This window comes from Gekko japonicus, unplaced genomic scaffold (genome assembly GCF_001447785.1).
Source record: "Gekko japonicus isolate JY-2015 unplaced genomic scaffold, Gekko_japonicus_V1.1 scaffold223, whole genome shotgun sequence".
In the NCBI taxonomy this organism is placed as follows: Eukaryota; Metazoa; Chordata; class Lepidosauria; order Squamata; family Gekkonidae; genus Gekko; species Gekko japonicus.
The window spans coordinates 1,317,891-1,338,813 of NW_015175977.1; the positions used below are offsets into that span (position 1 = coordinate 1,317,891).

Sequence of the window (20,923 nt, forward strand, 5' to 3'; positions counted from 1 at the left end):
TTTACCCCATTGGACTGGGGAAAGTGGTTGGGAACAATCTATGTTCCAATATGTGGTATAAAAGGGAAGGCTGTTGTCAGTTGCCAATAATAACATTTTATATAGCAGTGATATGTATTTCTTAAAGTTTCCCTGGGGATTTTTGATCAATACTTCGAATACTCTGAGGTTTCTAATGTAAGTTAATAAGATTAAGATGCAATATAAAATTACAGGGGACTATAAGTGCCATGTTTGTGATCTGAAATGCTAAACCTTTTAATATGAAGAGATGCACAAATCTTAAGGGATTTTACTCTAGATCAATTCAGAGAAGAAAATGAGATAATTAAAAGAAAGTGGAAGTAAGGGAAAAAAATAGAAATGTTAAAGCATAGTAGTTGATTGGTTTGTGCAGTTGTTGAAAGTTTATAAAGCAGGCCATGGACCCCTTCTCATTGTAACTGCATTCACACAACACAATCTTCAGTGACATAACAATCTGGTATAAAATTTCCAATGCCTCTGGATGTGTGTGTCATCAACCAAGAGTTCCAATAAAGATCTAGAAAGGGCAACACCGGACCTCAGGCACACCAACCACTGAAGCAGTGATCCGCAGTTCCAGGCTGCCCAGGAGGAGGATGCCACCCTGTATGGATTGTGGGGCATGGTTGCTGTGAGTGAAGGGGAAGCATGGGATGACCATTGGAGTCATCAGCTGCCACAGGTGGTAAAGGAGTCCAGGGTGGCAGTCGTCCTCATGGGTCCACCGTCATGCAATCCCATGGCTCCTTACCCAAGCAGATGGGCTGGGGCAGGAGACCATTGATAGGCAGGCGGGTCAGTCATTGGCCATGTTCCTGTGCCCCAACTGGGCAAGATCAACCTTGGGGGCTGCCTGTGGACAGGAGAGCAATGGCCTGCAGGTGGGTCATTCAGTGACATGTGGCCAGGAGAGCATCAGCTGGCAGGTGGGTCAGTTGATGACTGGGACTTAGTGCCCCAAATGTGTGAGCGTGACCTCTGGGCTTGCACAGATGTTGGCTAGCTTGGGTCCAATTGCCCTGAAAGGGTTGTGGCTGGGAAACCTTATGGTGGCCATGGGGGGGGGGGCATTGAATTTTGACTCCAGACAGCTCTCGCTGGTATGGGGGCTTGTTATGGGTTGACGACATTCACTTTTCTTCATTGGGGGCTAGACATATGGCTACCTGGCATTAGGTGTGGCCTGTGGACTTGGCTATAGCTGTAGGAGCATTGACAAGAGCCGGGTGGGAGGATGCCTGGCTCTTGTAACCAGGGCCAATGCCAGGTTTTTTTGCATACTAGGTGAGGTTACCTTCTGGCACCCGGTGCCCCCATGCACCCACCAATTTTCAAACATAAGTGCATTTTAGGAAGAATGAAAAACACAAAATTTGAAATTGCTAATTTCTCTCTTTGTAATTGTGAGAACAAGGTATTTTAAATGAGTACCAGTTTAAGTAGAGTGTGGTAGTGGCTAGTGTCACAAGACTAGGATCTGGGTCCAAATATATACTCTAGCATGAAAGCTCACTGGGTGCCTTTGGGCTAGTCAAGTCTATTTTGGGTCCCCTTTTGGGAGAAAAGTAGGGCATAAGAATCTAAATAAATAAATTAACTAGCAGTCACAACAAGTCACGACGACCTGTCTTATATCTTGCTGATCTACGCTCTCTGCTTCTCAAAATAGACATTATGCTGGGAGATTATGTCAGCCTTTTAAAAGCTAACAGCTTCTGTACAGGACCCCAATTTGAATCAGGGTTGCTGCATAAAGGGAAAAAATTTAGGCTCACTGTACCTCTCATGCTTCCATGCCTCTGGGCTACCCAATAGCTCCTCTTTCAAGTTTTAGTAACAGCATGTGCACATGCAAGATTTTGAACATAACCACTGCATGTAGACTTAAGCAATGCCCATGTATTGAAAAATATAGCAGCTGGGACCCACAACCACTGACAGCAGAATAACAAAGCACTAGTAATGGCACCAGAACAAGACTATCTAATACCAATTAAAGCAGTTTCAAGCATAATTCACAGTTCAAAGATATTGGAAAGAAACTGTAAGAATTACTCCAAGCAGGAAAGATGTCATGAAGTAAAAAACTACCATGCTACAGCTATAAGAAACTATTTTATATTAATAGAAATGAACTGTAACAAACCTGTGGAGAGGAGGCATCCCCCCTCCCTCTCCCATTCTTTGACAATCTTCTTCCCCCTTTCTGTTTCCCTACCTATCTGTTTTCTGTCAGTGTGGGCTCAATCCACGGATTTAGGTATTTGCAGATTGGACTACACCAGTATCTATCTATCTATCTATCTATCTATCTATCTATCTATCTATCTATCTATCTATCTATCTTAATCGAGGAAGACTTGCAGTGATAATTGCATTTCTAAAGTCTTGCATTGAAGCATGAGGAAGTAGTTTGTCAGCCAGTTCTAACCCTGATATGGTAAGAAGAGAAAGACAACTAGTTCAAGTACAACAGGCCATATTCAGTGTCATAGTCTATAGAAATAAAAGTCAGTATCAGTACAAAATATTGTAAAGAACCTGTCTCCATATTTGCACCGAGTTGATTTTTAAGGGGGAGGGGCAATGTTAATCCCAAATTTTCAGCTACCCCCCCACCATGCAGGGAGGTTTCTGGGGGCAATACTTACTGGTTGGCTGGGGGGGCACATTCAGCGGGATAGCCACCTCCTCCTCCTCATACAAGTCAGGGCTCGGGCCCGTCCACTGAGTCGCCCTCGTCCACTGTGCTGCTCAGCCTGCCCCGGCCGAAAGCGGTGGCTGTGGGGGTGGCAGCACCAGCAAGCCCTTAGACATCTCCACAGGGACAGGCCACCCACCAGGTGCAACCCTGGTGCAAGAGGAGGGAGGAGAGGCCGAGGAAGGAGGGAGGGAGGGAAGGAGGCAGAGGCCCGGCCTTGCTCCGCTCGCGGCACCCCCATGCACACAATGAAGCCCGGCCGCCCAGCCGCCCAGTGGGAAGGAGAGCATGAGGAAGGAGGAAGCGGCTGGCTGGCACTCGAGAGCATGAGAGCTGCAGCGCTCAGCTCTGTCCAGCCCGGCTGGCCGGCAGGGAAGAGAGGAGAGGCTGAGGAGGGAGGGAGGGAAGGAGACAGAGGCCCGACCTTGCTTGCTCTGCTCGCGATGCCCCCATGGGCATAATGAAGCCCGGCTGCCCAGGAAGGAGAGCATGAGGAAGTCTGGCACTCAACTAGGTGGCCCCCACCAGGCCCGCACACTGCGCCCCCTTGCGCACATGCACATCCTGCCTTGTGTGTTCACTGGACGTGGCTGTCCACCTCTCCCACCTCCCAGCACCTAGTGAGGAAAGGGCACCAAAGGGCGCCAATGGCCTCAGCAGGGCGGCAGGCCAAGGGCCAAAAGAGCGGAGGAGGGCTTTTGACGAGGGGGGAAGGGGGCAGGGCGGTAGGCCAGTGCCGTGCCCTTCTACGTTTGTGCCCTTAGGCAACTGCCTTACCTCGCATTATGAAGGCGCCAGCCCTGGGCACAAGGATGCTGCTGAGTCAAACTGATCAGCAGCCATTAGCATTACTAAGGACTACTGAGCTAAACATCAACGGGTAGGGTTTTATTGAAACACAGCATTAACTGATGATTGATTTATATATTCTGTGAGTGATCTGCATTGGTTTGCATTGGGTTTTTCCCAAACTGTGCATGTGCAGAGATGCTGCTGATTCAACTTATCGTCAGTCATGAGCATCACTAAGGACCACTTAGATGAGAACTGAAGGGTAGGATTTTATTGAACTACAGCATTTATTCATGACTTTTTATATGATTTATTATGAGAGATCTAATGTATGTTTAAAGAATTGCTTGCTGAGCAGCGCAGTTATTCATCTAGGTTGGGAGTAGTAGATCTCATTTGGGCTACGTGGGACACACACGTGAAAAAAGCCCGTCATGCTCTACTGCATGGTTAGCAAGGAATAAAGTGAAATAACCTGTCAAAGACCCACAAACAGATCAACAAATGACTGAACTGATCATCACACAATTATTCTGTTTGCAACTGGCGAAGAAGGCATGGGTCGAACTGGTGAGTTTTTATGCATCCCTAACAAAATCTGCACATTGCATTTAACTACGTACTTACTTTTCCTGGATTAGTTTCTTAGTATCGTCCCAAGTGAGTTCCAGACAATTTATCTCTTTGTCAACTTCTGGAGCAAGGTTTATATCTTTTTGAACTATTTGCTTTGCTTTGCTCATTAGCCATTTAAGTTCATGCTGGTGAGAATTCAGTTCATCATCCAACTGATTAAAAATCCTTAATCTGCAAATCAACAAATTTGTATTACATATTAATAATTTGCCTGTTAGGTTTATATATTGTAACATAAGAGTAACACATAAAATGCAGTATAATGTCTGCTTCAGTATTACAAAAACAATATGGAGCAAAGTAGCTGATATTCATAGCACTGTTGCAGATTTAAGGGGATGTAACAAACAAAATGTTGCAGTCCCATCTCCACATAAATACTGCTCCCAGCCAATTACACAGTCTACTTGCAAATATTCAATTAAAATTTAGGCTAGCTTTTGTATAATGTAGTATAGGATTTGCCCTGACCTGGATATCCCAAGCTAGACTGATCTCATCAGATCTCGGAAGCTAAGCAGGCGTAGTCCTGGTTAGTATTTGGATGGGAAACTACCAAGGAAGGCCAGGGGCATGACGCAGAGGCAGGCAGTGGTAAACCAGCTCTGAACTTCTCTTGTGTTGAAAACCGCACTGAATTGCCATAAGTCAGCTGTTACTTGATGTCATAACATAAATTCACATTTGATGTATTATATCCATATGTAAAGTTTCCAAAATATATGTTATCTTTCATGACTGTGTAGCACATATTCTTTGCTTAAGTAAAACAGGCTACCAGCATGCAGTTGGAGATGTTGTTGCTGGATGGATAAGTTCATACTTTCAGGGTTTAAAAAAAAAAATGGCTCCCAATTTGGGATTTTTTCCACATTGTTTTTCCCCCCATCAGTTCTGGCCTCATACTGCTTTGGTTTAGTCCGTGATTTCTGCAAGCATTTGTGTGCCTTTAGTTTTCATTTTGGTTGTCTGGGGGTTTTTCCCTAGGGTTTTTCCAGGGGTTTTTTTTGAGACCATTTTTACTCCAGTATTTCTCTGGAAGCTGATTTTCTGGAAGCTCATACATAATGTTTCTATCAGTTTCCTTTGCCCCTCCCACTCCCAAACACCTCCATCCCACATTTTGGTGATTAGACTATGGTGGTCAAACCATTCCCCCCAATGATGAGTATTTTTTATTTTTAAAAGGCCCTAAAATATTGATATATCACTACAGAGTGTTGTAACAATAGGCTTAGCAAGTTCTCTGAATTCCCAGTAAGTCTCTAGCTCATTCCTTCACTGATAAGTGAAAAGGATTATCTTTGCAAGGGGACCCCAACAATGTGTATTTATATTTAGGATTTTTGGCTCCAATGTGCATCACCTGGCACTTGGCCACATTGAACCCCATTTGCCATGTTGACGCCCACTTGCCCATCCTTGACAGATCCCTTTGGAGTGCCTCACAATCCTCCCTGGTTTTCACCACCTTGAACAGCTTCGTATCATCCACAAATTTAGCCACTTCACTGCTTACTCCCAACTCCAAATCATTAATGAACAAGTTAAAAAACAGTGGACCAAGTACTGATCCCTGCGGTACCCCATTGCTTACCACCCTCCACTGAGAAAATTGCCCATTTATACTCACTCTTGGTTTTCTATTTAGCCAGCTTTTGATCCATAAGCTTACTTAGGAGCCTTTGATGAGGAACTTTATCAAAAAGCTTTCTGGAAGTCAAGGTAAACAATATCTATTGGATCCCCCTTGTCCACATGTTTGTTCACCCCCTCAAAGAACACTAACAGGTTAGTGAGACAAGATCTTCCCTTACAGAACCCATGCTGAGTCTAATGTATTTGAAGAAAATTTTATTGTTGGTCTTTACATTTTTTGCTATATGCTCCTCATATTCCCTTTTATCCCATGATTTTTGAGCTTACTTAGGAGCCTTTGATGAGGAACTTTATCAAAAGCTTTCTGGAAGTCAAGGTAAACAATATCTATTGGATCCCCCTTGTCCACATGTTTGTTCACCCCCTCAAAGAACACTAACAGGTTAGTGAAAAAAGATCTTCCCTTACAGAACCCATGCTGAGTCTAATGTATTTGAAGAAAATTTTATTGTTGGTCTTTACATTTTTTGCTATATGCTCCTCATATTCCCTTTTAAACACAAGTTCACATTTGAGTTCTTTCAGAACTCTCGGATGTATGCCATCTGGGCCTGGTGATTTATCAGTTTTTAAGTTGTCTATCAGTTTTAGGACCTCCTCTTTCGTCACCTCAATCTGACTCAGGTCTTTCAACACCCCTCCCGTAATCAGCGGTTCTGGAGTGGGCAAGCACTTTTCATCTTCCACAGTGAAGACAGAGGCAAAAAATGCATTTAGCTTCTCAGCCGTTTCCCTATCATCTTTCAGTACTCCTTTTACCCCTAGGTCATCCAAGGGCCCCACTGCCTCCCTGGCTGGTTTCCTGCTTCTAATGTATTTGAAGAAAGTTTTATTGTTGGTTTTTACATTTTTTGCTATATGCTCCTCATATTCCCTTTTTGCCTGCCTGACCACAGACTTGCATTTTATTTGCCATAGCCTGTGTTCCATTTTATCAGCCTCACTGTGACTAGCTTTCCACTGCTTCAAGGAATCCTTTTTACAGCTTCCATTACTTTAACCATGCAGGCTTTTTCCTATACCTGGTTGTGCCTTTTCTAACCTGCGGAATATTTTTTTTTTTGAGCTTCTAGGATCGCAGTTTTAAATAGTTTCCAAGCTTCCCCAATGGTTTTGACCCTTTTTACTTTTCCTTTCAGTTTCTTCTCCACATGTCCCCTCATATCAGAGAACTTACCCCTTTTAAAGTTAAAAGTGGTTGTGTCAGTCTTTTTGGCCAATTCCCTATTTATACAAATGTTGAACTCAACAACATTATGATCACAGTTCCCAAGCGGTGCAATCACTTTTACATCTCTCAAAATGATGATGTAGTGCAATCTGTATGTCATCTGTTTAATGTGCTGATTCCTGAGTTTGGTGATGGTAAATCATTAGCCTAATTAAGGAGGTACCGACTTTCCTGAGTTTCATCTCATTGGAAGAGCCATCTGTGAAGACAGAAGCCATCTCAAAGGAATTTTCCAGTTTGTTCCAGCTCACTTTATTGTTCTCTGATTCCCTGGCAGATATTTATTATGACCATCTACTCAGGCCTCCTAATTAGCTCACACAGTTCTGCTGTGAACCTGGTATGGGAGGGGGAATTTGCTCTCACCCTGGAAAGTTCCATGGATACTGACGTGTGATTTGCTGAGGAGGTCCAGAGGTTATGGCCTGAAGTTATCTAAAAGTATGGTTAGTGAGAGAAAGGGAAATGATAAGGAAATGGCTGAGAAGCTGAATGCATTTTTGCCTCTGTCTTCACTGTGGAAGATGAAAAGTGCTTGCCCACTCCAGAACCGCTGATTTCAGGAGGGGTGTTGAAAGACCTGAGTCAGATTGAGGCGACAAGGGAGGAGGTCCTAAAACTGATAGACAAAAACTCATAAATCATCAAGCCCAGATGGCATACATCCAAGAGTTCTGAAAGAACTCAAATGTGAACATGTGGATCTCCTGACAAAAATATGTAATCTTTCCTTAAAATCTGCCTCCATTCCTGAGGACTGGAAGGTAACTAAGGTCACTCCCATCTAAAAAGGGTTCCAGAGGAGATCCAGGAAATTACAGGCCAGTCAGTCTGACGTCAATACCGGGTAAGTTGGTGGAAACTGCTATTAAGGAAATAATTACTAGGCACATTGATGAACAAAAACTATTGAGGCAGACTCAGCATGGGTTCTGTAAGGGAAGATCTTGTCTCACTAACCTGTCAATGTTCTTTGAGGGAGTGAACAAACATGTGGACAAGGGGGACCCAATAGATGTTGTTTACCTTGGCCTCCAGAAAGCTTTTGATAAAGTTCCTCATCAAAGGCTCCTGAGTAAGCTCAATAGTCATGGGATAAAAGGACAAGTCCTCTTGTGAATCAAAAACTGGCTAATTAATAGGAAACAGAGAGTGAGGATAAATGGGCCATTTTCTCAGTGGAGGGTGGTAAGCAGTGGGGTACCACAGGGATCAGTACTCGGTCTGATGTTTTTTAACTTGTTTATTAATGATTTGGAGTTGGGAGTAAGCAGTGAAGTGGCTAAATTTGCGGATGACATGAAATTGTTCAGGGTGATGAGAACCAGGGACGATTGTGAGGCACTCCAAAGGGATCTGTCAAGGATGGGCAAGTGGGGTTCAATGTGGCCAAGTGCAAGGTGATGCACATTGGAGCCAAAAATCCTAAATATAAATACACATTGATGGGGTCTGAACTGGCAGAGACTGATCAAGAGAGAGATCTTGGAGTTGTAGAGGATAACTCACTGGGAATGTCGAGACAGTGTGTGACTGCAATAAAGAAGGCCAATGCTATGCTGGGGATTATTAGGAAGGGTATTGAAAACAGATCAGCCAATATAATAATGCCCCTATATAAATCAATGGTGAGACCTCATTTGGAATACTGTGTGCAGTTCTGGGCACCACACCTTAAAAAAGATATTATAGCTTTGGAAAAAGTGCAGAAAAGGGCAACTCAAATGATAAAAGGGTTGGAACACTTTCCCTATGAGGAAAGGTTAAAGCGCTTAGGGCTCTTTAGCTTGGAGAAAAGACGACTGAGGGGTGACATGATCGAGGTTTATAAGATTATGCATGGGAAAGAGCAGGTAAAGAAAGAGGTACTTTTCTCCCTTTCTCACAATACAAGAACCCGTGGGCACTCCATGAAATTGCTGAGCGGTCGGGTTAGAACAGATAAAAGGAAGTACTTCTTCACCCAAAGAGTGATTAACACATGGAATTCACTTGAGTTCCCCTAGCTCTTTTTCTACAAAATGACCCCTGGCTTCTAGTGTCCTGGCCCCACTGCTGGACCTCCTGATGGCACCTGGTATTTTTGGCCACTGTGTGACAGAGTGTTGGACTGGATGGGCCATTGGCCTGATTCAACATTGGCTTCTCTTATGTTCTTTCTTCCGCACCCCTCCTTGCTGCAAGGAAGATACTTTTATTATGCCCTAGAACTCTTTGCTTTAAGAACCAACGGCATGGTGTTAGACTCCAGTAGAAGGTAGCTAGTCAGCTCTCTTATTTTACTGTCGCTAAACTATATGCCTTGCTTTTATACTTTTTTTTAAAAAAAAAAACTTAAATAAAGCCTTCTTTTGCTTTACTGAGGGAGTTACTGACATCAAACTCAGGTACAGCTTTACTGTACCAAGGCAGGGTCAACCTTGACACAATCTTCACTAATTTTTTCCTTTACCTTTGCTGAATTTCTTGAAGACTTGGTTCTTTCAGCCCTTCCTTGTCAGCCCTTTCTTCGATGTCCTCAATGCTTTTTAAGAGCTGCTCTTTATGCTCCGTGATGGACTTACGCAGTGCTGCAAGGGCTTCTGCTTCACTCTGCTTTGTTCCCAGTAAAGACTGGATAGATTCCAGTTCTATACAGAGATTGTCAGCAATACTCCTGCAAGAGGTCCTTTGCTCGGAGCCATCATGTTTCAGATGATACTGGGCTTTAGTCAGAGATGCATCCAAAGTACCTGCAGTGGATTCCAGTTTGCTGACATCCTGAATCACTTCATGCAGCTCCTTCTTCAGCACTTCAGATTTAGACTTATCTATGTTTCCAGTGGTTTCTACCATTTGTCTCAAATGGTAGAGTACCTTTGATGCAGCAGCATGAAGCTCTAAGAAGACCTTGAGATGGGGCAGAGTCTCTTGCCTTTGACGGATTACTTGGCTGGCCTCCTGATAGAGCTGGAGACAGTCTTCAGCCTTATTCTGGAACACAGCATGGTCATCTGGCCAACTGAAAGAGCACAGCTTTTCAACATGACTCCTTAGTCTCTTTAGTTCTTTATATTTACTTTTAACTTCCTTGTCAAAATCCTGTAATACAAACAATAAGGAATAAATATATTTGATGCATTAAAAAGTGAAACATCAGCACCTTTTGTTAACCTACACTTTGCTAGGAAAATTCCTACTGTCCAAAATTCAAGCCTCACACTTGTGTGATCCAAAACAGCAGGTTATTTTGGAGCAAATCAACATTTTAGCCAAATTTAGTATTTTTGAGGACCCTATCTGCACCTCTCTGGCTACAGTACATTATAATATAAAGACGTCAAACACTCTCTCTGGCCTTTGCTCTAGCAACAGCTATGGCCTCATTGATAAAATGATGGATGAGAAAGTGGGGGACTCTTTTCCTATTTCACTCCCTTTTCCTCCAACTGTGAGATCATCATATGGACACTATATTTCAGCTTGCTCCTATTTGTAGATCATATATCATGTTAGGCTGGAATTGTGCCATTATTTGGAAAAGTTTTATAGATGTAATATTTTGATTTGGATCTTTATTTTTAAAGCATACTTTACCTTGCTGTGACATATAGCTGGCTGTAGATCAGCTGTATTTATCTCAGATGTAGCATGGAGTTTACCAAGGAATTGCTTAATCCAGTCAGAAAAACCAAGGAGGAGTTCATCAAACTGCATGTGTTCAGCAACTGCAGCTTGGAGTAAACTGATTCTATAAAACAATGAAGTTATATTTTAAACAAATTATCCCCAGTAGGTTGGCCAGTGAAAGGACAGCCAAGGACAGTGAAAGGACAGAGCACAATCCACTGAGAAATTTTCCTGCAAAGCTCTCATCCATTTCAGTAGCATTTATAAAACAGTATTCTCCAGTATACCTGAAACCAATGCTCCTTCTAAGCTGTGGAGTCCTGTGAGCAAAAATTCTAGTTTGTGAGCTCCTGGCATTAAAGTTGTGAGCAAGCCAGTTGGCTGCTGCATCAATCAGTTTGCTCTGGAGCCCTCCTTCCTGAGCGAAGACATAAATGTGTGAGCCGGAGGCTAAAAAACTGTGAGCTAGCTCACACTAACTCAGCTTAGAGGGAACACTGCCTGAAACCTAAAAAAGAAATGAAAATGGCTGAGGCAGGGTGTTTATTCACCTCTAGCCATGCATATGGAGAATTTTGGCATGAACACAACCGTTGTTGCAAACAGGGTTCACAGTGTAAGCAATGAATTCTGGTAAATCCATAGTTGTTCATTTTGTACATTACATTATAAAGCAATCTAATAATACTTAGCATTAGAACTGCTCAGAATTCTATGCATGTTATCGTTGTAATCTTTACAACAAACTGAAGGAGTATCTTCTCACATATATAACTGCATATGCCTTTCGATGGGGGAAGAACTGATTCTTGCAATTCTTTCCTATTCTAAATTTGATCCTCTCTCCAACCCTGGGAAAACAATCCAAAGATTTTCTATTGAAGCATGTGGACTTAATCAGAACCACACCCCAGGATAGACGGATGTGGGGGCAGGCCTCTCTCTCCCTCCTTTCCATTCTGTTCCCTCAGTGACTGACCCAGCACGGGATTATTGTACTTTAGAAGCACACAGTTTAAGGACCTTGGCAAATGCATTCCTATTCCTAAAGTATTGCAATGTTAGGGAAGTCATGGCAGCACAGTTGCAAAAAATCTCAAGATTTCACAAGAGCACTCCTATGCCATTTCAAAAAATGGGTACCCCAAAACTTGGTTGGACTACTGATTAGAAATCCCATAGAATAGAATTTGATTCAGTGATCAGTCCGAGGGATGGGAGACCCAGATTTGACAGTGAAACCCAATTTAATTGTATTTTGCAACCATTTCTCCTTTAACTCATTGGAGCAGGTCTTTATTGAAAGACTCCATGGCTGCTACAATGAGGAGACTTTCTCAGTTTCTGCTCCTTCATTACAGAATTTGCTTTCTAAGGAACTCTGCAAAGCTCACTCTTCAATAATTTTTGGAAAGATTATTAAGACATGACACTCTAGGCAGGCTTGTGTTGCTTAGAATACCACTGCAAGTTTAGGAATGAACTGTGTAACTCAGTGATTTTATGTTTTTGTGATATTTTGAGTTGCTTTCTTGTAAAATATTATGATGTTATAAGCACCCCCAAACAAACCATTGGAAGCTGTGAAGCAGAGCAGGTGAGCATACTTTCAGTGATGGCGCAAAGACAACCTCAACAGACAGGACTGTTGATCAAACCAGAACAATCCTGAACAGAGCTGAAAGCTTTCCATTTAGAAAGGAGAGGACAATGCCACTCTCTGCATATCCGTCCAGAATTCTCAGGTTACTTTATTGTCCCTAAACAGTATGGCCAAGCTTTTATGGCCATATAATGAAGTATCTTCAAATGTGTGGCATTCTGTCACAGATCAGCATTCCTATGCCAGTTAAACATTGTTCCATAGCCAAAATGCAAAGAGAGAGAGAGAGAGAGAGAGAGAGAGAGGCAAAACCAAACCCAAAAACCTAAACAAAACTCACCAACCTTTTGTCTACTTCCTGAGGCAGAGCTTTCCATCTTCTGTCCAGTTTTTCCAAATCTTTTTTCATTACTTCCACACGTTCTTTGGAACTAGACTTACATAGTGACTCACTTAACAGCAATAGGCTGTTATATAGTGATACATGGGATGCAATATCAGCTTGCAACTCCTGAGAAATAAAAAAGCATACAGATTCAAGTCCAGTAGCACCTTACAGATCAGCAAAAAAAAAATATATGGGTATACACTTTCAAGAGTCAAAGCTCTCTTTGTCAGATACCAATATCTGACAAAGGGAGCTTTGACTCTTGAAAGCTTATACCCCCCAAAATCATGTCAGTCTCTAAGGTGCTACTGGACATCTATATATAGTTCTTCTAATTTATAATGACAATTTACAAACAACCATAACTAGAAAAACTGTGTTGTGTGTTTAGAAAGTCCTGGATAAATTGCTAAAAATAATACACAGACTCCTAGCAGATGCCCTTGGAGGACTAGTGATTTTGCAGTATTTCATTTGCACACCAGTCTCTTTCACTGCAAGTTGACTAAAATTATGATTAATGTAATAGTGTCAGTAGAAACTGCAAAAAGTTGCCCAAAATTTGTTTCCTGTAACCAGTCCCAGAACTATACAAAGAAATACAAAATCTGGTAATTGTAGCTTCTTCACAGCTAAAATTAAATTATGATTTTGTTAGATGTATAAAAAGTAAAGCAAAAAACTTTGACTACTCTTTACTGTACATCAACTAGAGTAGATAGCAACCAGTGAAAATTACCCACAAAGCAACATGAAACAATTTTTACTTAAATTATTGAAATCCATCAGTACTAGGAGGCAACTTGGCCTCTATGTGTTGGTAGTCAGCCCTCTAGCATGGATGGGTTCATTAAGAATAAAGCAAGGTTTATTTCAAAGCGTTGGTTAACCATAACAGGACATTGTTAGGAATAACTACAGGTGACCAGGGGAGGCATAATAAAGACATTTGAACCAGGTAAGGGCCAATGAGCCCATTTCCCGCTGGCGGGAGTAAAACGTATAATTCGCGCCCTTTGCATGGGAACGTAACAGTTCTATAATGTCAACACAGGTTCAGTTCACATGCTAGATACCCAAAACAGTCTAGGCAAAGCTGTCCTCCTACTACCATCTGCACGACCTTGGCGAGTTCCGCAACTACAAAACATAACTCAAGCAAACAAGGATGGAGGGGGGTGGAGAGGGAAACTACACAGGAACCGGAATGACAATGGCAGCTAGCTGACACTATGCCCTGTTAGTCAGCCCTCTAGCATGGATGGGTTCAAAAGTATTCATAAATATGACAAAATGTGTTCATTTGATGCCTGCCCACTGCATACATTCATGGAGCTGAAATCCAAATGGAATATAATCTTCTTATAAAATCTGTCCGAGTTCTAGACTGAACAATTGCATCTTGTCCCTGTACTCATTTCCAATCAAAGAGCAGGAATTCAAGGTAATTCATAAACTCAAGCTTCACCACCTTCTACTGGGTACCTCTTTAAACTTGGACAGAAATACTCAAAGAAAAAGACTGAACAAGCAAGTAGAGGAACTTTAGTCCACACACCATTTCTTTTCCCTGACAAGTCAAAAGCAGATGCTTCCTCTTGGCCCCTAAATTCAGGAGGATTCAACAAGTGAGACTACTAAAGCCCTAAATACAGCTTTTAAAAATGTATTTATTTACAAGTGGGGACTTGCAAGAAACTTGCAGCGAGCGTGCATCCCTTCCCCTCTTTGCTTCCTTTCCTCTTCCTCCTTCTCTAACAGTCTTCCCCCCTTTCTCCCCCTCCCTTCATCTTTCAACCTATCCCCATCTCTTTTGCCCCCCATACATTCTCTGTCAATCTACCCCCTTGTCTGATAGCCTACCCCCCATTTCCCTCCTTTCTCCCATTCCCTTTATCTATCAATCTTCCCCCTATTTCACTCCTTTTCCCCATTCCCTTTATTTGTCAATCTACCCCCCATCTCTTTTGCCCCATCCCCCCACATTTTCTCTATCTGTTCAACCATCTCTTGCTGCTCTTCCTACCTACCACCTTGGTAGTCCACTCACCCACCACTAGTGTTCCCTCTAAGCTGTGCCAGCCTGCACTGGCACACAAATTCCAGCCCCTAGCACACAGATCCTTTACTGAGCACAGGGCAAGGAAACTCTCCCCCGCCTTCTTTTCCAGGGCTGCAGCTGTGCTGCAGCTCACCCTGCCCAGCTCCCTCCATCTCATGGGGGAAAGAGGCACAAAGCCAAGCCTCCCCACCCCCACCGGCCAAAGTCTCACCCCTTCCCTGGGGAGGAAGGGAGGGGGTGCTGCCAGCCATTTAAAGTGAACAGTTTGGTTTAAAGCGTGGGAAGCCATTTCAGCACTCCCTTTTGCTTCCCCCCACATTAGATTGTAATCTGTACAGATCTGACCTAAGCACCTCTTGAAGCTGCCAGAAAAAAATGAGTTTCTTCAGTCCACCACAAATTGAAAGGAAGGCACATGTAACACTTTGTCTGTATATGGTTAATATCTCTGGTAAGTCATCAGTGTCAAAGAAATAAATTCAGGCCACTAGCTTGGAAATGAAGAATCCATCTAGTCTATCTGCACAAAGTGTGACCCACCAAGCCAAATCCATCCCACCATCTCAATACGGATGTTTAAAATGAGCTCTATAAAGCTTCTAGTATTGCAGGCTTCTTGGAACTGCAAAAACAGATGGGACATTAAACACTTTGCAAACTGCAATATAGAGATGTATTTGCTGAGGAATGTCATTTGGTTGAGGCTTGGTTTGTGTATATTTGCAACCCATCCTCAGGAATGACAGTGCATATGCAGTGAAGTGTGGACATGAATGGTGTCAAGCAAATTTGTTTTCATCATCCTATCAATGCACTGAAGCCATGGGGGATTTTTTGAATCATATATTTAGCTTCCCAACTGTAGGTGACATGCACTGAAGTCATTACATGAATGTTGGCACCATATCAAAACTCAATTATTCTCAAAAATAATGAGCTTACCGCAGAGAAGAGGTTTTACCTTCATCATGCTGTAGGCTGTTTCCTATCACAGTAAACAGTGTGAAGCATTTATGTGTGGTAGCCCATATTATTTTACCAAACACAATTATTCTTTAAGTTACAAAAACTTTATAAAAATACAGAAACATTTTACTTGTCAAGTCAAAAACTTACTCGGAGTAGCTGTAATTCACTTTCGAGTTTGACTCTGTCAGCAGAAATGTATTTTTCAAAAGGTCTGGCAGCAGCCCCACACCTTTCTAACCAAGACAGGAAGTTAGACAGATCCTTCTCCTGTCTAGTGGAATAAAACCAAAATGCCATTAGTTTGTTTTTAAGAAAAATGAATTGGATTAAGTCTACAATTATTTCTCAAACTGAGTAAAACACAATGGCTTACTCACCTCTGCCACTGTGCTATGTGAGTTTCTAGTGAGGCTAGTCTATCCTTAACTTGGCTCATAGCCTTCTCATGTCGCTGTTGTAGTATTAAAACATCCTGAACTGCTTTTTCTTTGTTTGCAATTTTGCGACCACCAGAGGACAGAGAGGCCAATGTTTGTCTCATTTTTTCCAGTGCCTGGGAGAGATCCTGTTTAATTTGAAGCAGTAAACAGAACACAATTATCATCTGCATCCCAAAACCATGGCCTTCATGTGGTCCTACGTCTTGTCAGAAAAAGCGGCACTGGTGATTGAACAGCTGCTTTATTTAACCTATGCGCAAGTGCAGTGAATTCAGACAGCATATAAACATAACTAGAGCATGTACTGTTCCAGAGACTCTGAAAGCCTATGGTGTGCACAGAAATGGCACCCACACAGTGGAACACCATCTGCAGTGACACCCACGACGTTCCCATGCTGAACAATTTCTGCTGGCAGGTAAAGGCATTTTTTTTAAATATTTCAAATTAGGTGAAGAGCATAAGGATTTTCATTAAAGTTGATGTTTCATGCAAACGGGCACATTTTAGTTTTACCTTTTTGGTTTTGACATTTTATTGTGCTTAGTGGCTAGCACTTTGCAAGTTGCTTTGAATACTTCTTAAGCAGAATGATAACACATACACATAAAGAAATGAAGCCAAAGGTCTGGGAAAACTGACTTAGGACAGGGCAATCATCAGGAAGAAGAAGAAGAAGAAGAGATTGGATTTATACCCCGCCCTTCACTACCCAAAGGTGTCTCAGAGCGGCTTACAAACTCCTTTCCCTTCCCCTCTCCACAACAGACACCCTGTGAGGTAGGTGGGGCTGAGAGAGCTGTGACAGAAACTGCTCTTTTTTTCAAGAACAACTCATATCAGAACTACGGCTTGCCCAAGGTCATCCAGCCAGGTGCAAGTGGAGGAGTGGGGAATCAAACCAGGTTCTCCCAGATTAGAGTCTGCACACTTAACCACTACACCAAACTGGAACAGGAAGCAGGTAAACTAGATGTGGTCAGATGCGGTGGGTGGGGCGGTGGGGTTGTGCATGATCTAAAATAACTGACAGTGTCAAACTCCATTTGAGTCCACCTGTCCCCCACAAGAGTCTGACAACTGTCACAGCCCCAGTCTCCACACAAGGACATATGAGATTTTAGAAGTCATTGTCCTATCTCAGAACTGTGCACTATGGCATTGTAATGTCAATACAAATGAGAAGCATGCCTATATAAACAAGCGTTGAGGCAAGTGCTGAAGGCATTTCAGAGCTAGCAACTTCTATCTCAACCCTGGAAGGTTCTGACAATTACACTAGCATGTAGTTATAACAACAAGAATTGTAATGTGGTAAGTAAACAGGAGAACTTAATATAAAAGGAGATAGGAAATAATAAATGGGTTCCAAGGATGATTCTCTAACTAAACCTTATGTGCTTGCAAGTAAAATAGTAAGTGTTCACTGGTTTTAGGACCTTCTTCCCAGGACTCTCCTGACACAGTCAAATGTAAACAAGGTCTGTACCTAGAGCTTCAGTCTTACAGTAGGACTCCAAGAAGTTACTTCACTGGTGTCCTTTCAGTTCTCACAGGCCTGTTCCTGGCTGTAATTGTCTCACAGACTGCCTCTCTCAATTTTCTCTCCCTCTCCCTCCTCTCCTCAGAAAACAGCAACTGTTTCAGAGTCAGGAGTAGCGGTATATATCGAGCCGGAGAAATACCTGAGAAATGCCTTATCGGTATTTTTCAAGTATTTATTCAGCTGAATCTGATTCTCTGATTCGGCTACCAATCTAGCTGAACCTGAATAAAAACTGATATTATTTGGATTTTATTTGGGCTCAGCTTCACCTGCCAAAGTGGCGTGAGTTCACCCACTTTCCAGGTGAACTCACGCTGTTTCCGAGTTCCTCCTGTGCAGCTTGGCTTTAAATCCCTGATGAGTCCATGACAAGTCAACTCAGCAGGGATTTTAGGTTTCCACCCCGCTGTTAGGTTTCGAGCTTCTAAGTGCCCCACTGCTAGGTTTAAATGGCCATTTAACCAATTCCTTCCCCCCCCCCCGCTTGGAAGCAAGGAAGAGAGAAAGGGATCAATGACTTGGCTTCCAGCCATATCAGCCAACAGTGAGGTGGGCTCACTTGCTTGCTATTAGGTGAAGTTCAGTAAATGCCTTCTGAACTCACCATGTCATGCCACCATTGCAGCGCAACTAGATGAGTGAACTCAGAAGGCATTTAAAATATCTAATTGTCTTCTTGCTGCCCCCTTCAGGGTCTTCTTCTCTCCTTCTTTAGACACCAGACATTGCCTTTTCCATCATTAGTCTGGAAAATGGTATTCATTTTATCTGTGTTTGTATGCTCTGGTTGGTTGGTTGTTTTATGCAGGGTTTTAATTAAGAACTTTTAATATTTTATGTTCATAATTATGTTTTATTCTATAGCTGCCTCACACAGGTTCACTAGAATAGGGGCATACAAATTATCTAAATAAATAAATGTTGAACATGTAAGAAAATGGCAACCCTTTAATCTGTTCTTACCATATGAAATTGGAGAGCCTTGTAAGCTTCTGCTGATGAAGAGCATGTAATACCTGTCTCTGCCAGCTGGGATTCGTACCTGTATAGGTCCCGTTGAATCTAAACCAGTGAAATAAATGAAAACAAAGATGTTTAACAACTACACTGCAATTTTTATACAATCATGTATTCCTTCTGCATTTCAGGAACTAATCTTATCCAGCATCTTATAAATGTTATATGAACTGAGATAATCTATTTTTGTAGTTTCTACAGTCGAGTCCGACTCTTCGCAACCCCATGGACCACATCACGCCAGGCCCTGCTGCCTTCCATTGTGCTCTGGAATTTGATTAATTTCACGTTTGTTGCATTGATAACACAGTCTAACCATCTCATCCTTTGCTGTCCCCTTCTTCTTTTTCCTTCACTCTCTTCTCCAGTGAGTGCTCCCTTCTCATTTGGTGGCCAAAGTATTTGAGCTTCAGTTTCATTATCTGGCCTTCCAGGGAACAGTCAGGGTTGATTTCTTTTAGGATTGAGTGATTCGATCTCCTTGCTGTCCAAGGGACTCTCAAGAGTCTTCTCCAGCACCATAATTCAAAAGAATCTATTCTTTGGCGCTTGGCCTTCCTTATAGTCCAACTCTCGCAGCCATACATGACTACTGGGAATACCATTGCTTTGACCATACAGACTTTTGTTGGCAGGGTCATGTCTCTACTTTTTATTATGCTGTCTAGGTTTGCTATGTCTCTCATGGATCACTCCCATGGATCATTTCTTGACGTGGCAAGGGGGCTTGCATGGTTTGATGTGGCTGTGGGTGCATAGCAGCATGAAGGGGGCAGTATGGAGGGCCACCCAGGACAGACAGGCCACAGCAGAGAACTCAGACAAAATGTGATCCACTGGAGAAGGAAATGGCAACCCACTCCAGTATCTTTGCCAAGGAAACCCCATGGACAGTAACAAAAGTTTCTTGTATGCTTTTGTTTATTTTTGTTTTTAGTTCCAACACTCTTAAATCCAAACATTAAAATAATTCCAATTATTCCAGTCATATGACACAGAAGTTTGAACAACCTCACAGTTCTAAGAGGATGGCAGAGATGGATTTGTGTGTTTATACACATATTTACATGGGGTGATATGCAGCCTAATTCCATGTATGTTTACTTGAATGGAAGTGTAACATCTACTCTTGTGACATTATAAGAGATACTGAAAGTGAAGGGAGAGGATGTTGGGGAAAGAAAAAGATAGGAGAAAGTAATTTGGGGATAGTTGGGGAGGGAGATGTCAGCAAAAAGTAAGAAGCCTAACAATGGCCAGGGGCATCTAGCCAGCTGGTTGGAGAGGGGCGAATATAACACACTGTGTACCCAAAGATGTAGGGATATGGTGGCTGAGGTGGAGGAACTTGCCCTCTGGCACTGCTGGTTAACAGAGCATTCTGGATACTCGTGCCAGATAACAATGTGTTTATAATACTTGAGGATCTTAAATTCCACTAAATTCAGTGGGACTTACAGTGGAATTCTATGCAGAGTTATTCCAGTCAAAGTCCACTAACTTCAATGAGTGTAAAATGGAATAAGTCTCCATAGTTTCACACTGCCACTCCCAGGCACAGGCATAGGTTGCATCCTTTGTCAGAAAAATTCTTATTAGGATGGATATTTGAAAGACACAGTGACAGTATTCCCGGATTAGAATTGCAGTTTTGGATTAATTGTAGTATAATTTTATTCACAGTGAAGCTCTTTTAACAAACAAAAAGTACCTTCTTTGAAGCTGCTATAGAAAACATATTTTAATAGCTATCTATTCTGGAGATAGTTAACTGCCACCCTCTACTGAGTAGCCTAGAAAGACTTTACAAAGTCTACCTTTGAAAGGTTTTCCTCGTATTTTTCCTGTAGCGATGCTTTCCCTGCCATTGTTTCTTCCAGATGCTGTGCATGATCTGTGAGTTCTTCCCAGTATCTTCTGATCTGTGTCAGCTTGGCTTTTATATGTGCTGATTCTCCAGAGGTAAGATATTGAAAAAATGATGGGGTATCCTCTTCAAGACTTGGGATTTCATTTTTCTTGCCATCTATTTCCTTAATAATAACCTAAAATGTAAAGCAATTTGGATATAAAGAATCTACAGCTTGCTTGTGAACCAGCCACAGACTCTCTCACACATGCACATTCCTTAAGGCTACTGCATAAAATACAACACCACATGGAAGAAACTGTAAATCACTCCAAATGGCATAGTCCAGCATAGAGTATTAGCACATGCAGTGACTGTCTTTGCAGATAAGGCT

The 20,923-nt window shown here is 42.3% G+C and overlaps 1 protein-coding gene across 1 annotated transcript in view; it reads right to left on the minus strand.

The window, feature by feature from the left end:
- Positions 1 to 20,923, minus strand: part of SYNE1 (spectrin repeat containing, nuclear envelope 1) — a 436,861-nt gene that overhangs the window by 309,563 nt on the left and 106,375 nt on the right. Inside the window, exons 32-38 of the mRNA XM_015426162.1 lie at positions 18,627 to 18,725; positions 16,055 to 16,242; positions 15,825 to 15,948; positions 12,603 to 12,769; positions 10,623 to 10,776; positions 9,499 to 10,127; positions 4,148 to 4,327 (exon numbers count right to left, since the gene is read on the minus strand). Of these exons, the coding sequence (XP_015281648.1) occupies positions 4,148 to 4,327; positions 9,499 to 10,127; positions 10,623 to 10,776; positions 12,603 to 12,769; positions 15,825 to 15,948; positions 16,055 to 16,242; positions 18,627 to 18,725 (1,541 nt within the window). The remainder of the gene's footprint in view (positions 1 to 4,147; positions 4,328 to 9,498; positions 10,128 to 10,622; positions 10,777 to 12,602; positions 12,770 to 15,824; positions 15,949 to 16,054; positions 16,243 to 18,626; positions 18,726 to 20,923) is intronic.